General features: G+C 46.6%; 3 protein-coding genes and 1 long non-coding RNA gene across 4 annotated transcripts; 1 reads left to right on the top strand and 3 right to left on the bottom strand.

Annotated features, from left to right (window-relative positions):
* Positions 1–1,067: 1,067 nt before the first annotated feature.
* LOC133391474 (uncharacterized) lies at positions 1,068–1,751 on the bottom strand. Its single transcript, XR_009764972.1, has 3 exons — positions 1,485–1,751; positions 1,287–1,377; positions 1,068–1,221 (listed from the first exon to the last, which is right to left on the bottom strand). It is a non-coding gene; the product is annotated as an uncharacterized LOC133391474 (long non-coding RNA).
* A 5,671-nt stretch (positions 1,752–7,422) lies between these two features.
* LOC1276492 (ubiquitin-related modifier 1 homolog) lies at positions 7,423–9,289 on the bottom strand. Its single transcript, XM_315849.5, has 4 exons — positions 8,985–9,289; positions 8,655–8,722; positions 8,432–8,562; positions 7,423–8,331 (listed from the first exon to the last, which is right to left on the bottom strand). Exons 1-4 carry the CDS (start codon positions 9,044–9,046, stop codon positions 8,263–8,265), a joined length of 330 nt encoding a protein of 109 aa, XP_315849.4. The 5' UTR covers positions 9,047–9,289; the 3' UTR covers positions 7,423–8,262.
* Positions 9,290–10,030: 741 nt separating this feature from the next.
* Positions 10,031–10,986, top strand: LOC1276493 (polyisoprenoid diphosphate/phosphate phosphohydrolase PLPP6). The gene is made up of 2 exons (XM_315850.4): positions 10,031–10,198; positions 10,281–10,986. Exons 1-2 carry the CDS (start codon positions 10,187–10,189, stop codon positions 10,929–10,931), a joined length of 663 nt encoding a protein of 220 aa, XP_315850.3. The 5' UTR covers positions 10,031–10,186; the 3' UTR covers positions 10,932–10,986.
* LOC1276494 (acylglycerol kinase, mitochondrial) lies at positions 10,977–12,729 on the bottom strand. The gene is made up of 3 exons (XM_061648408.1): positions 12,375–12,729; positions 12,178–12,313; positions 10,977–12,113 (listed from the first exon to the last, which is right to left on the bottom strand). Exons 1-3 carry the CDS (start codon positions 12,482–12,484, stop codon positions 11,019–11,021), a joined length of 1,341 nt encoding a protein of 446 aa, XP_061504392.1. The 5' UTR covers positions 12,485–12,729; the 3' UTR covers positions 10,977–11,018.
* Between the last annotated feature and the right edge of the window lie 14 nt (positions 12,730–12,743).

Raw genomic sequence — 12,743 nt, forward strand, 5'->3', positions numbered from 1 at the left:
CGGTATCGGGCCGCGGCCCCGCTCCAGGCCAGAAAAAGAGTATACCTGCCGGGTGTAAATGGAGAAAATGTGCGCGATACTGCAACAACATCTCCAATTCGTCCGAACGTTGATCAATTTTACTATTTGGTGGTTCGATTTTAGTCCATTTCTGGTGGTCTGCTGCTCAAAGGATAACAGTGACAGTGAGCAGTAAATTAAGTTTTTCGTAGATGCTGTACACTGAAAAACTATTCAATCGTTCTATGTGCCGATTGAATGGCATAGTGAATGGAGTAAAATACCTGCTGCTAGAATTTGCAGTGCAGTAAAGCCTCTATACCTCTATGAAATGGCGTTTAATTTCTTCAAATTCGCTCTTTCTCTCTGCGGCCTTTTGTGCCAGGAAACCATTGGGAACCCGCAAATCGAATCTGCCAACGGTGGAGGAAACTTTGTCTTCTCGCTTTGAGTTTCGCAAGGGTTTTAGCGCGATGCAATTTTGTTGCGAGTAAATCCTTTGTTGCGACCATTGCTCGGCACTGCACTGTTGCTGCACTGGAGATTTGAATGAGCAGCAGTAATTAAATTAAGGAATTTTGTTACGATGTAAAAATAAAAAAAATAGCGTTGAAAATGAATATGTATTAAATCCTAATCGGGCGCATCATTAAGAAGGTTAAAAAACAAGAGGATTCTTTTTCGAATGTATAGAAACTTCTTTAATCAAACAGCCAATGTTAAACCATTAGTTAACATTAGTCAGTGTTAAATATGTTAAATATGTGTATCGCAGCTCAATTTATGGAAAAAGTGATCAAATACCCTGAACAGTCAATAATTAATGTCAATTGAATCAGAACAAGGATCCCGCTTGGCAAAATGTCGCGCGACATGCATGCTTGAAATCGATGCTTGTTAACATTTTATTTCAAGCATCGTGAGTGTCCCAGCGTGAGCGCTGAGCGCACCTCCCCTCATTCTCAATGCCGCGTTTTTGGTTAATCCTCGCTCCCACCCTTTCTTTCCTTCTCCTCAACGGACACACCATTCCCGCGAGCGTAGACCGATCAAAAAATTCCAGGAAATTCGGACAGTAAGTGTGCAGTTTTTTATTCACAGAGCTATTCGGGAATATTTCAATTCTTGATGGTGCGTGCTAGACGAACGAAACGTTGGCTGCTTGCTCCACCGATGGCGCGTGCTGTTGGAAGAAAAACACTTGGTGTTTGATGCGTTTTCCTGAGGAATGAAAGATATATCTAGCATTAGAATGGTGAACATAACTAGGACTATTTAAAACTTACCGATCACGAAGATATTTGAAGTTAAACGGCGACTCTATAAGCCCGATTCACCTTCTTTGATCGGTTATCAGGTGCTTTGGTAATGAAATTGCTAGGTGTGATAGAAAATAATAGAAGAATAAACAAACATTAAAAGCAATACGATTGTTAGAACATAAACATCATTTGCAAGATTCTTCTTCTTATGCATACACTTACCCGTAGATCAAGTAACAAAACAAACTGCATTTACGCCTGCGTTGACATCTTTCACGATTTACTTAACCACTTTTCTATTAACATTTTATAATTTTCACTGCATCTTCCGGCACCGATCCTTCCCAAATGAAATTTGCATTCGTTCTGGCAATGAGTTTCGAACGATCAAAACACAACGCAAGAGTGAAGAACACAAAGTAAATGGCACTATGTACAAGTGTTGATCATATGGTCAAAATAAAGTATAATGGAATTTATTTTACTTCAAATGAATTGATTTTATTCTGATTTACATTTCAACTATTGTTATCAGCCTAGTTGTTAATGTTTAAAATTTTGATGAAGTGAAAACATCATTACCAGATAAATAAAACGATAATCGACGCATTTTGACCATATCGAATTATGATCGTCTTTACACATAGTGTCATCTCTGGCGCTTCAGGGTCTCACGCTCAGAGCAAAAATCCTCGCAAATTCGCAACGGTGGGAGCGTTCAGCAGTGGAGGGCTGGAGGAGTGCGAGTGTGTGTCTCATGCACACAGCGAAATTTTGGTCAACACCTCGATGGTGTGAGCGTTTTTCCATGGGATGGGGTAGTGGAGTGCGAGTGTGTCGCATGATTCCTTCAAAGCTAGGGCCAGGGGTAGCGAGAGGCATTAAAATGAGTTACTCTTTGCCAAGCGGGATATAACTCGATGGAGGCGCATGGTAGCTTGTTACACTTTTACCATTTTTGGCAGTAACAGGGCAATAATAGAAGGCAAGTAATACTATGTATTTACCTGTGATCATTTTTATCCAAGCAATAACTGATTGAAACAACAATTCTCACTTTTACTGCTTTTACGAGATAAAAAACAAATAAACACTAAATCAAGCTTGTTCACCTCCACCAAATGCCATGAAGTCAGATTGAGTACAAGTTTTCATGGTCTACTAAACCTTGCATGCAAATTTGCACTCAAGCTCATTGCAAAGCAATGTAAGGCGTGCAGTACCATCAAATCAGCAGTGGATGCATAAGACGGACATATTCTTTTTTTCTGCGAAATAATGGATTTTTGTGAAAGATTATTTTAAAAAATCATCAATTAGTAAAAAAATATTTCCTATGCTGTAGTAAGAGAATGATTAAAATTTAAAGTTTTAAATGTTTTCATACATTTGAGCAAAATAATATCTGGTCCCGATGAATGCATAAATGAGATCCCTTAAATAACAAACCACTAGGCGTCTCCATCACTTGTACATCATTCAACACTTTATGCGACATAAGTGTGTCAAAGTTAAACGATAAACCGCTTTTTTGTACCATAAACAGAATCTTCGATAATGGTTTCAAGCAAACTTAAATGTTGAGTTATTTACTCCTCTTGGACACGCTTCTTCGTTTCATCTCGTATCAAAACACTCATAAAGCGATCCTTCCAAGCCAAAATAACCCATTCCGCGCTTGAATACACTCTTCCAAGTAAGCAGCGAAGCAACAAAAAAAAACACAAACACGCTGCGGCATCGTGTGTCGTCTGTTCGTCTGGTACGATTTGTTCCAACAGACTCCTCCTTACCCGGACACCTCCACTTGCATCATCGTCTTCATCAACCGTCCGCAAGCAAGATCGTTCGCGTGACATCGTACAAACACATGTCCACTCACGATCACCGAACAGACGATGATCGTCGGTCAACGACGATGGAAAAAGCGAGATCATTGACCAAACTCAGATTGTGTATGTGTGTGTTTGTTTCGCGATGACGTCCAACCGTTGTTGGCGCTTCACCGTCGCAGTCGATCGAGGCGGAATAAACTACTCCACTACCTCCGAGCCTGAACGCTTCCTGCACCACCGGGAATCGCAGGGCTGCTTCGACCGTATATCAACCGGGAGTGACAGTTTCTTTCTTTCTCCCGGGACAATCGTCTCCGCACGTACGTCAACGGACCCGAACGATCTTGGACCGGGTTTTCCGTAATTGTGTGTAACTTTCCGCACAACCAAACGTCACCATTTAAAAATATCACCATCTGGTTGGGTTTTGTTTTTCTTTTCCGTTGCCCTCCCAATCCTCGTTGGCTTTGTCAATTTTTTTTTTTTTTGCTTCTGCCCTCAGTTGATACAAACGACGGTTGCGGTCAGTTTCACTGTCAAAACACGCCATGCGTGAAAAGCAACGGTATCAAGTTCGGGCTGTCGAGATGTTCTTCTCACAAGGCTTAAGTAAAGCTGGTACGATCGTACGAGCTAAACGGGAAACCTCTCCCCCATTTTCGTTGAAATTGAAGCCGTTGTCGAAAACCAACGAAAACATGAAAAACAAAACTCGATCGTTTAAGTGACCGATCTGCTTTGAACAGCACAGAGCGCCTCTTCTTGGCACATTTATTACCTTTGAAAGCAACATGGAAAAAGTGGTCCCTTATTGCCTGCTGCAGTGCAGGAAAGATGTGGGTGGGTTGAAACATTAAGGAAATGAAGACACGCTTGTTAAGAGGAATTGTTGACCACCCACCGGTTCTGTCATCGCAAGGGCCATCCATCTTGGTGCAAAACCCCTAAATTGAGGAAACGGTGGCAGGCGTATTGGCTTCGGTGACGCACAGATGTCGGAGAACAAGCATATAAGTGTTATGACGTTAAGGAGAAGGAAGAATGAAATTCATAAAAAATATAGATTATTATAGAAAAGAGATAAATTATATCATTTTCCATCTTTTCTGTGTAGGATATATTTTTTCAGTATTATTAATGTCACTTTAAGTTTTTAAAACAATCTCTCACTGTTTCAATTTCTCGAATTTATTATGAAACCCCGCATTTTTCGTCCAACATTTTCATCTTCTAAATGAACGATTGCATCTCAAAGAAAAGGGGGAAAAGAACAACAAAACATGCAACAGCAGCACAACAGCATGACCTCAAATGCAACTCATCCACGTCACAAGCGTCCAGTCCAGTTGCGCGAGCGTTCAATTCAACCGAAAAGGAAACAAACAATCGCATCACACACTTTGGCAGCTCAAGGGCGGCGGCAACCCTCGGGCAAACTGATGCAGGCCGTGGGTAATTTCCACACACACACACACCAGTGCCGCGTGGGTTAGCATTAGAACAGTGCCGTGGGAAGAAGTTTACCGCAAAACCAACCTTGAAGAGTGGTTGGCGCAGTTTCATCACGCGCGCCTATGGCTGTCCTACTTACGAGCACGAGCGCGCGCACATGCACAGTTCATACAGCATCAGTTCCGTCCGCTTCGATCATCATGGTCAGCGTGCGACATTCACCCTTCGCCTGTTCGGCTAGACACCGTCGCACCAAGCTTCCGAGCAAAACGCAACCCGTGACCCGCGTGGCCTGTCAATAACGGAACGAGGAACGGTGTTCGCTCGTTGTTGCTTCCGGGGTGACACGCGTATGTGCGCGTAGGTATGTGCCGGTACACAAAAGGACGCATTCGTTTGGCGTGTGCCACTGGCAGAGCCACGGCATAGCCGGAATGTGGCTGAAACATTTGAAACATCTCAAGAATGCAAACTAACACTGGGCGCTAACAGCCACCGTGATCGGGAGGCCACCTTAAACGATCGCACACTTTGTTGCAGAGCTCTTCCTTCTCGCGTATCATCCGGTTAATGGGAAGATAAATGTTGTTTACGGTACAAATTATGTCACATGCAGATGTATTTATCAAACATTCTGACGGTTTGAGGCGATGATCGCGCGATCGAAAGATTCTCATAATGCAACACCCCCAAAAAAAACCTGGAAAACCACCAGAAAAATTACCGTCTTTTATCATCGGCATTCTGGCTGTGGACCGCTGGGAGAGTGCACAAAGGGGGGGGAACCCCCCAAAACCAACGACGCTTCCTTTTTGTCCCTTACCTCAACACATCCAACTCAATGCCAAGCGCACTGGCGCACTTACACACGGTGTGGTACTATTTTTAAACCAAAAACGGTGGGCCCTCTCCCCGTCTCCCCATGCAATCGCCCGATCGTCGCCGAGTCTTTGGGATGTGCAATAAATCGTGCCACCGGTCAGACCGCCAATGCGTTTTGTGCTCGTGCCTGCCGCTTGCTACCCGGCCGCTGACGTTCGGGTTTAGCTGCACTGCTTCCTGCAGCGTTGAACTCGACCGTAAGTCCGACGACGGTGTGGGAAAAAGGTGATTTGAAGGTTCTAAAAATATACAACCGGCTCTTCATCTCTCTCTCTCTCTCTCTCTCTCTCTCTCTCTCTCTCTCTCTCTCTCTCTCTCTCTCTCTCTCTCTCTATCTTTCTCTCTCTCTCTCTCTCTCTCTCTCTGTGTACGATCGTGCTGATGATTGTGGTGGGACGCTCTTCGCTGAGCTAGATGATCGTAAAATGATTATCGTAAGCCACCTTAGATCAGTTGTAGTAGAAAGCGTTTTATACCCTCTCTCTCTCTCTCTCTCTTTCTCTCTCTCTCTTTCTGAAGCCGGATTGTAATTTCATTGAACTTGAAAAAAAAAGAAGGTAAAAGCGTGATCGGTGTGCAAAAAAGGGTAAACGCGCTGCCAGACAGACGGAGGTTGCGGTTAAATCTCGAAGGGTTCACCGGATACCGGCAATGTTTGATCCGTGAGCTGTGGTGTGTGTGTATGCTGGCCCCAGATCAAAGCACCTAAGCGTGTTGTGCTGTGAGCCTTTCCTCGATCGATTCGCTGATCGTTGATCGTAGTCAGAGCACGGGAAACGAATGAATGACATTTGATTGAATGTTTCGACCGATCCTTCCTAAAATTAAAGCGAGATTTTTATAAATTTATATTTAAACAAAACAAAGCGTTTGCATGTGCAGTTAAGATGTTTACCATTTTTCCTTTCAACTTACCCCTTTTCCCCTCCCACACTTAGTTGGAGGGGAAGATTTGACGCCTCTTGCGCCGGTAATCATCCGGCAAAAATAGATCGCCCGTCCCGTTTTCCCGTTTCACAAGCCGTGTTCGTTTCCCACACAAAAGCCAATTAGGCAGGACAGCAGCTGGCAGCAAACCGCGTTCATAGCCGCTCGCTTCGGCCACTTCTTTTTTTCGGTCTAATTTTTGCGAATAATAAATTTAACGCCCGTCAAACGATCAACCGTGCTCGAACAGCATTTGCCCCACTATAAACTATCCATCGTCCCACGCTGGTTCATGCTCAAAACAACAACATCAGCATCGCGCGTTTGTATCTTTTGTTTGGCAAATAAATCGTATGCCGGGTGCGTCCAGCTCGTGGTGGAAGCGTGTCTTCACGTGCTGCTTCCGCTTGGACAGGTTGGTTGGCCCCCGTGCTTTCGGGTGAAGTAGAGCTCCTCCAAAAACAGCCGTATGAAGGGATGTTATTTTTAAACTTGCTGTCTTCCCCACTTCTGTCTTTCGGCTCCCTGTTTTGTTTTGGATTTGTTAGTTTCTTTTGGTTCAATATCGCACCTCATTTAAACCTCCAAATCTGTTACACACGCGTGCTGAGTGGTGCGCACGAGTGGCATTTACGCTTCCTCGTCCGCCGAACCCCCGGTTCGCTTTTCCATCCCACATATCGATCGGGTCGTGTTCGTCGTGTGGACATGTAATTGCCGGGGAGTGTTTTTTTTTTTTTTTTTTTTTTTTGCTAAATCGGAAAACATCTTCCGCCCACACTCAAGGACAACGTGCGAGGAGAGGATTTTGTTTTTCTGGACGCTTCAATAAACGATATCACATTTCAACAATGTAAAGCGAATAATAAATTTGCAAACCAACGGACGCTAAACACCAACGCCAAGATAATGTATGGAAAACAGATGCAAGCGGGCAAGTTCTTGGAGAGAGAAAAAAAAAACACGAAACTGTTCGGGAAAACATTAGCAAACCTACGCAGAAGAGAGAAAAAAACGAACATTGGAAACGGTTGAAAGGGAAAAACATACAAACAAGGATGAAGTAATCTGCTTAAATTGGTATATATTTCTCCATTAAACTCCCTCTCTCTCTCTCTCTTCCTCTCCTTCACTGAATCTTTCCTACTCCTTCAGTACTATATAAACAAGAAGGGGATATTTGTATACAAAAAGAAACTTCCCCTCGGCTTGCGAAACCAGGGGGGGAAAATCGCGAATCGCGTGTGTCGCGGGGCGCCGTCAGGGTTTACTTGTACGTACAGTAGTAGAGTGATCTGCTTAGTATTAATTTTAAAACCAAAATCAAACGAGTTATTTTGTGCATCTGTTTCGTGCCCCTTCCTTCCCTCCTTCCTTTCAATCTAACTACTGCTTCTACCGACAGTGTGATCATTTCACGCGATCAAGCTACTATGGCTGTGTTGGCGAATGAGTTAAATAAAAACGCGCAATCATCAGTACGATAATGCTCGAGAAGCTTCTCACTGTGCCTGTGACGTCAGCCTTACTTTCTATTATCAGCAGCGAGGATTAATCGTCTGTCCTGTTTGGCGCGTCGTTTTCTTTGCGTACCGCTCTGCGCATGTGAGAGGGGCTACTGCTACTGAACGACAACAAACAACAGCGCGTATCGTACGGTCAAAAGGGGGAAACAGAGGGACGAAGACCAGTTCACTCTTAACACTAAGGTAATATTAAAAAAGAAACCGCCCATCCCATATCATAACAATATCTCACGATCCATGCGGCATTTCGACCGGGAGCAGCTGAAGTAGTTGTAGTTAGAAGCAGCAGCACTTGATACTGCAGTGTTAGCAGTAGTAGTGGTAGTAGTAGTAGTAGAAGTAGTGTATATCACAGGTATCGTTTCCCGACCATGGTGCTTATCCGCCATGGAGGGTGGAAATGAAGAGGATATGATCGCCAGGCTGCAGGATGTACTCCGTTTCGCCCTGTGTGTTGGGAAAGGAAAACGGGAGCAAAACGCACAAGGAAATCAGTAAGGAATTAGGAGGAAATGGTTTCCCTTTTTCGCTTCGCGTCTCCACTCACCATCAGATCCCAGTCGGTATCGTTGATCATGACCAGAATGCCGGGCCGGACGGTGTTTTCCTGGAGGAACAGACCAGCATCACCCGTGAGCAGATGATCCCTTAGCCATCGGAGCATTTCCTCGAGCAATACTGGTGATAAAAGTGAAGCAGAAAAAAACACCTTCAAATAACCTCGTCCGAAGCACACACACGCACGACACGGGGGAAGCGCGCACGCTTACCTATTTTCGATCCATCCAACGGTACGATGTGTTCCTTCACACCACCGAAAAGAGTTTCCGCTCCACCACTTTAGTAGGGAGAAACACAGAAAAAAAGGCGAAAAAAGCAAGAACATAACATAAAAATTTTAAATCTCGGTCATCGGTGCGCGGTGAAAGAAAGTGTGTCTTCAACCCAACGAAAGCACCCACAGTGGGATAATAGATGCGCGTAGGATTTAGGATCTTTTTTTCCTCCCTCTACAGAAACACTTTTGCTCGCTTTGCCTTTGCTGGATGACGGCAATGCCGTCAGGTTCTTCACTGACGCACATAAAGACACGGCCTTACCTGAACTCGACGGTGATCGTTGAGCCGCCCGAGATCACCTCCTCGTCAATGGAATCGTCCATTCTGCTGCTGGCACCAATGATGTAATTTGCGATTGGAAAATGCGATAAAAGAGCGCCGCGGGATGGTTTACTTTGACTGCTTTCGGCACAATCTTCCACTTGCAACTTGCAAAGCCGGTTCTTCCGCACTACGGCCACAAATCAAATCGATGGCAAATTTATCCGTCTCGCACGATACGGCCGTTCCGGATGCGTGTGAAAAACTGACTGATTTCGACCGCGAGCAGCTGACGCTTATACACTTTTGCTCTGTGTGTCGTGAGAGTCGTTTCACACTGGCCCTCGTCCTGTGTTCGTGATCGTGTGAACTGTGTTCGTGATCTTGCGCGGTTGAGATTTTCACGACCGATCTCTTGCGTGGTGTGGACGACGACGACGGTGTGGACCTGGTTGTGGTTGATGAGTAAGTGGGGAAAACGAGTAACCGGTAAGTTTCACCTCTCTCTAGGGAGCTGATTAATTCAGCGCTACAAACCTCTTACTCTGGAAGCTGCTGCCGATGAGAAATAGGCTGAAAATAAACGATTTCAGAAGCGGAGGTTTCTTTTTTCCCTGTGTAAACAGCCCGCGTGGAAAGAGCGGAAGAGTGCGATGACGTTTCGAGACCGGGCGAGATTGTAAACAACAACACGTTTCCTTCCTCCCTCTCTTTGATCATTGCAATTAGCGTGTTAATGGCAGTGTTTTAAAGTGTGGCAATGAGGTCACAATTTTATTATTTTAAAAAGCGTGAACAGAAAACACGCTTTTGAACGCGAAATGCGAAAAAAGTTCTTTTTTTTATCAACTCCACTTTGGTGCCGTTCCCGAAGGGATGGCTGTCATAACAAAGCCCCCCTGCTGTCAGAGTGCTATGTTTATTTTCCTAATCACACCAGCAGAAAGCCAAAGAAAAGAGAGAAAATAGAGAACGGAAAATTTGTACAGCTGATAGGCCGATACGGTCGATAAGAAGCGGCAGATAAAAGCAAATCTATCTTCCATACTCTAGTTAGTCAGAAATCTCGTCCGCCGACCGTCAGTCCAGCTGCTCCTGTCCGTGTGCATCTGTCGCACGATCTGCGTCATCGTCATCATCGTCACCGTCGACAGGGCCCGAAGAATATTTATTTTTAAAAAGAATATCAATCAAGTGCCAAGATGGGTGAAAGTGTAAGTGAAGCTAATTTCATGTTTGCCCATTTTTCTGCACTTGCTTTTAACGATCTGTTTTGCTTACTTTCGCTGCCAACAGGTCGATTCCAAGACGCGCCTGGAGGAGGGCAGAAATATCCCGCCCGCCCTGAAGAAGCTGCTCGAATGGGACGTCGTGATGACGAAACAGTTTGTCAGCTTTATGCTGAACTTTGTGCCACTGCGCTCCCTCCGGACGCACTGCAAGGTGCTGGAGTACTCGTGCCATGGGATCGCCTGGCTGGCCGGGTGGCTCGCGTTCTGCTGGATGATCGACAAGCCGGAGTGGTACCAGATGCAGGTGAACCTGTTCATTGGCCTGCTGACGGACATTGTGATGGTGGCGGTTATTAAGGCGGCAACGCGTCGCCGTCGGCCCGCGATAAACGATGATCCGCTGTGCTTTGGGCCGGATAAGTTTAGCTTCCCGTCGGGGCACGTTTCGCGCGGCGTGTTCATTACGACCTTTTTGATCGTGCTGGATCCGGTGACGGTCGTGTTTTGGCCACCGCTGATGGCGTGGACGGTGGCGCTGTGCATTTCCCGGCTGATTCTGTACCGTCACCACATTCTGGACGTGCTGGGCGGTATCTTGCTGGGACTGTTCAATGCGCTGCTGATATCGATCCTTTGGTTCGACCAGGAGGGTAGCATCTGGCTGATCAACTGGATTACGGACGAGCGTGTGGCGGGTGCGGAATATGCTGTGTAAGGTGTGTGGAGTGCTCTATTTAAACCCCAAAAAAAACTATAAAGCTTTTGTCACCTAACACGAGCGTGTGTTGAGTTTTTATTGATTCTAGAAGGTAAATATTTCGACCGCTTTCGGCACAACCGTTATCCGCACCGGGCGCACCTCGTACGCCTCATTGTCGATCGAGTAGTACAGCTCCGGGTCGGTCTCTTCCACCTTCAGCCGCTCGGGCAGGAGCTCGACAGTGCGCACGCTGATACTATCCTTGGCCGGACAGTCGAAATACTTTCGACCCCTCACCCGACCCCAGCTGCCACCGATGAAGCCGAAGCTCGAGTCCACCTGTTCCCCCACGACCACATCCAGCTTGGTGCTTTCCGTTCCCTTTGCACCTTCCTGCTCGTCCGCCGCAACGTTCCCCGTTTTAATGACCAGCTCCGACGGTTCCACCTCAATCTCGTGCCGCACCGAGCACTTTTCATTGATGATTTTACTGTAATCCGTCTTTGCTGCGGTTTTCGCACGCGGCACAAACACCGACCACCACCGGCGTGGCTGCTGTTCCGCCTTTTTGGCCGCCGTCCACTGGTCGTCCATGTCCTTGTAGCAGTTGCTGCAACCGCTGCACGGTTCCGTGTACGCAATCTTTGCCTTGCAGCTCCACGAGTGCTTTCCATCGAACGCGTTGAACAGGAAGGCGGTATAGTCACGCAGCGAGGCCGTGTACCAGTACTTATCCCTCAGCGCTAGAATGTCGCGGAAAGCGCCCCACTGCAGTGCACCCACGGCGTACACGGGCTTTTCCGGCGGCGTTTCATCGGCCGCACTCGGCAACACCTCAATGCGCATAATGTCCGTTTTTTCCTTCTTGCCAGCGATGACGGCGTATGCTGCATTGGCCATGGTGCGCACATGCTCCAGGTCGGAGTTGCTGGAGCCCTCGGCCGAGAAGAGTTTCATCGCGAGTGTGTTCGTGCGGCCCAGGGGAAGCACTCCGATCGGACATTGTGCACCGTCCTGGCGGCGCTTCATGCCGGAGACGGCTTCTGAGAGCGTTCCATCACCGCCGCCGACAATGAGCGCATCGGGAAGGGTGGCCAGCTCCTCAACGTACCGGCGGGCATGCCCTTCGGAGTCGGTTTTAACCAAGTCCACCTCAAACCCGGCCAGATGCAGGATCGGCTCACAGTAGTCGTGAAACTAGAAAGGAATAAAGGAATTATTTATCGAAACGAGTGCTTTGAAATCAAATTCAGTTACTAACATCCTCCTCCGACGATTTACGGTTCGCAGCAGGGTTGAGCAGCACCAACACTTTCGGCGGTCTTTGGTTTAGGTTTATCTTGACGTCCCCGTACCGAGATGCTTCCGTGCAGTAGTAGCGCATCAGCTGTTTAATCCTGCAACACACAAAACACATCCATTGGGAGCCGTTTTGATTGAAATATCCATGGAACTTACTCATATTTCTCGTTCGAGTACGACACACCGTAGGCGAGCGCGCTTCCAAAGACGGTCGATTTCTTCCAGTTGTTGCGCACGGCTTTCGCGAACCGAATCACAAACGCCATCGTGGAAACTTAAGGGCAAAGCTTTTCTAAAATGCCGCACCAAAAAGGGAACGCGAGTGCCTTTTTACCGGCGAAACATGATGTTATTCAACAAAGTGGTGGAGCGCACCAAAAATCGTGGTCCTTTTGAAAATGCGAGAGCCGAGTGACGTTTCGGGTTGTGTAAGATGTAAACAAACCGCTGTCATCCCTTCAGGAACGGGATCCCCGCTACGCAAAAACCGGTTGGCACGAGCTCACCAACGCTCCAGATCGGTGC

The sequence above is a fragment of the Anopheles gambiae genome, chromosome 2, assembly GCF_943734735.2.
Source record: "Anopheles gambiae chromosome 2, idAnoGambNW_F1_1, whole genome shotgun sequence".
Taxonomy (NCBI): domain Eukaryota; kingdom Metazoa; phylum Arthropoda; class Insecta; order Diptera; family Culicidae; genus Anopheles; species Anopheles gambiae.

Coding starts and splice junctions, on each gene's coding strand:
- LOC1276492 (XM_315849.5), bottom strand. CDS start 9,046: ATGGACGATTCCATTGACGAGGAGGTGATCTCGGGCGGCTCAACGATC. Junction 8,563..8,654: donor GTTGGATGGATCGAAAATAG/GTAAGCGTGCGC, acceptor TTTTATCACCAG/TATTGCTCGAGGAAATGCTC. Junction 8,332..8,431: donor ATACCGACTGGGATCTGATG/GTGAGTGGAGAC, acceptor CCCAACACACAG/GGCGAAACGGAGTACATCCT.
- LOC1276494 (XM_061648408.1), bottom strand. CDS start 12,484: ATGGCGTTTGTGATTCGGTTCGCGAAAGCCGTGCGCAACAACTGGAAG. Junction 12,314..12,374: donor TACTCGAACGAGAAATATGA/GTAAGTTCCATG, acceptor TGTGTGTTGCAG/GATTAAACAGCTGATGCGCT. Junction 12,114..12,177: donor GTAAATCGTCGGAGGAGGAT/GTTAGTAACTGA, acceptor ATTCCTTTCTAG/TTTCACGACTACTGTGAGCC.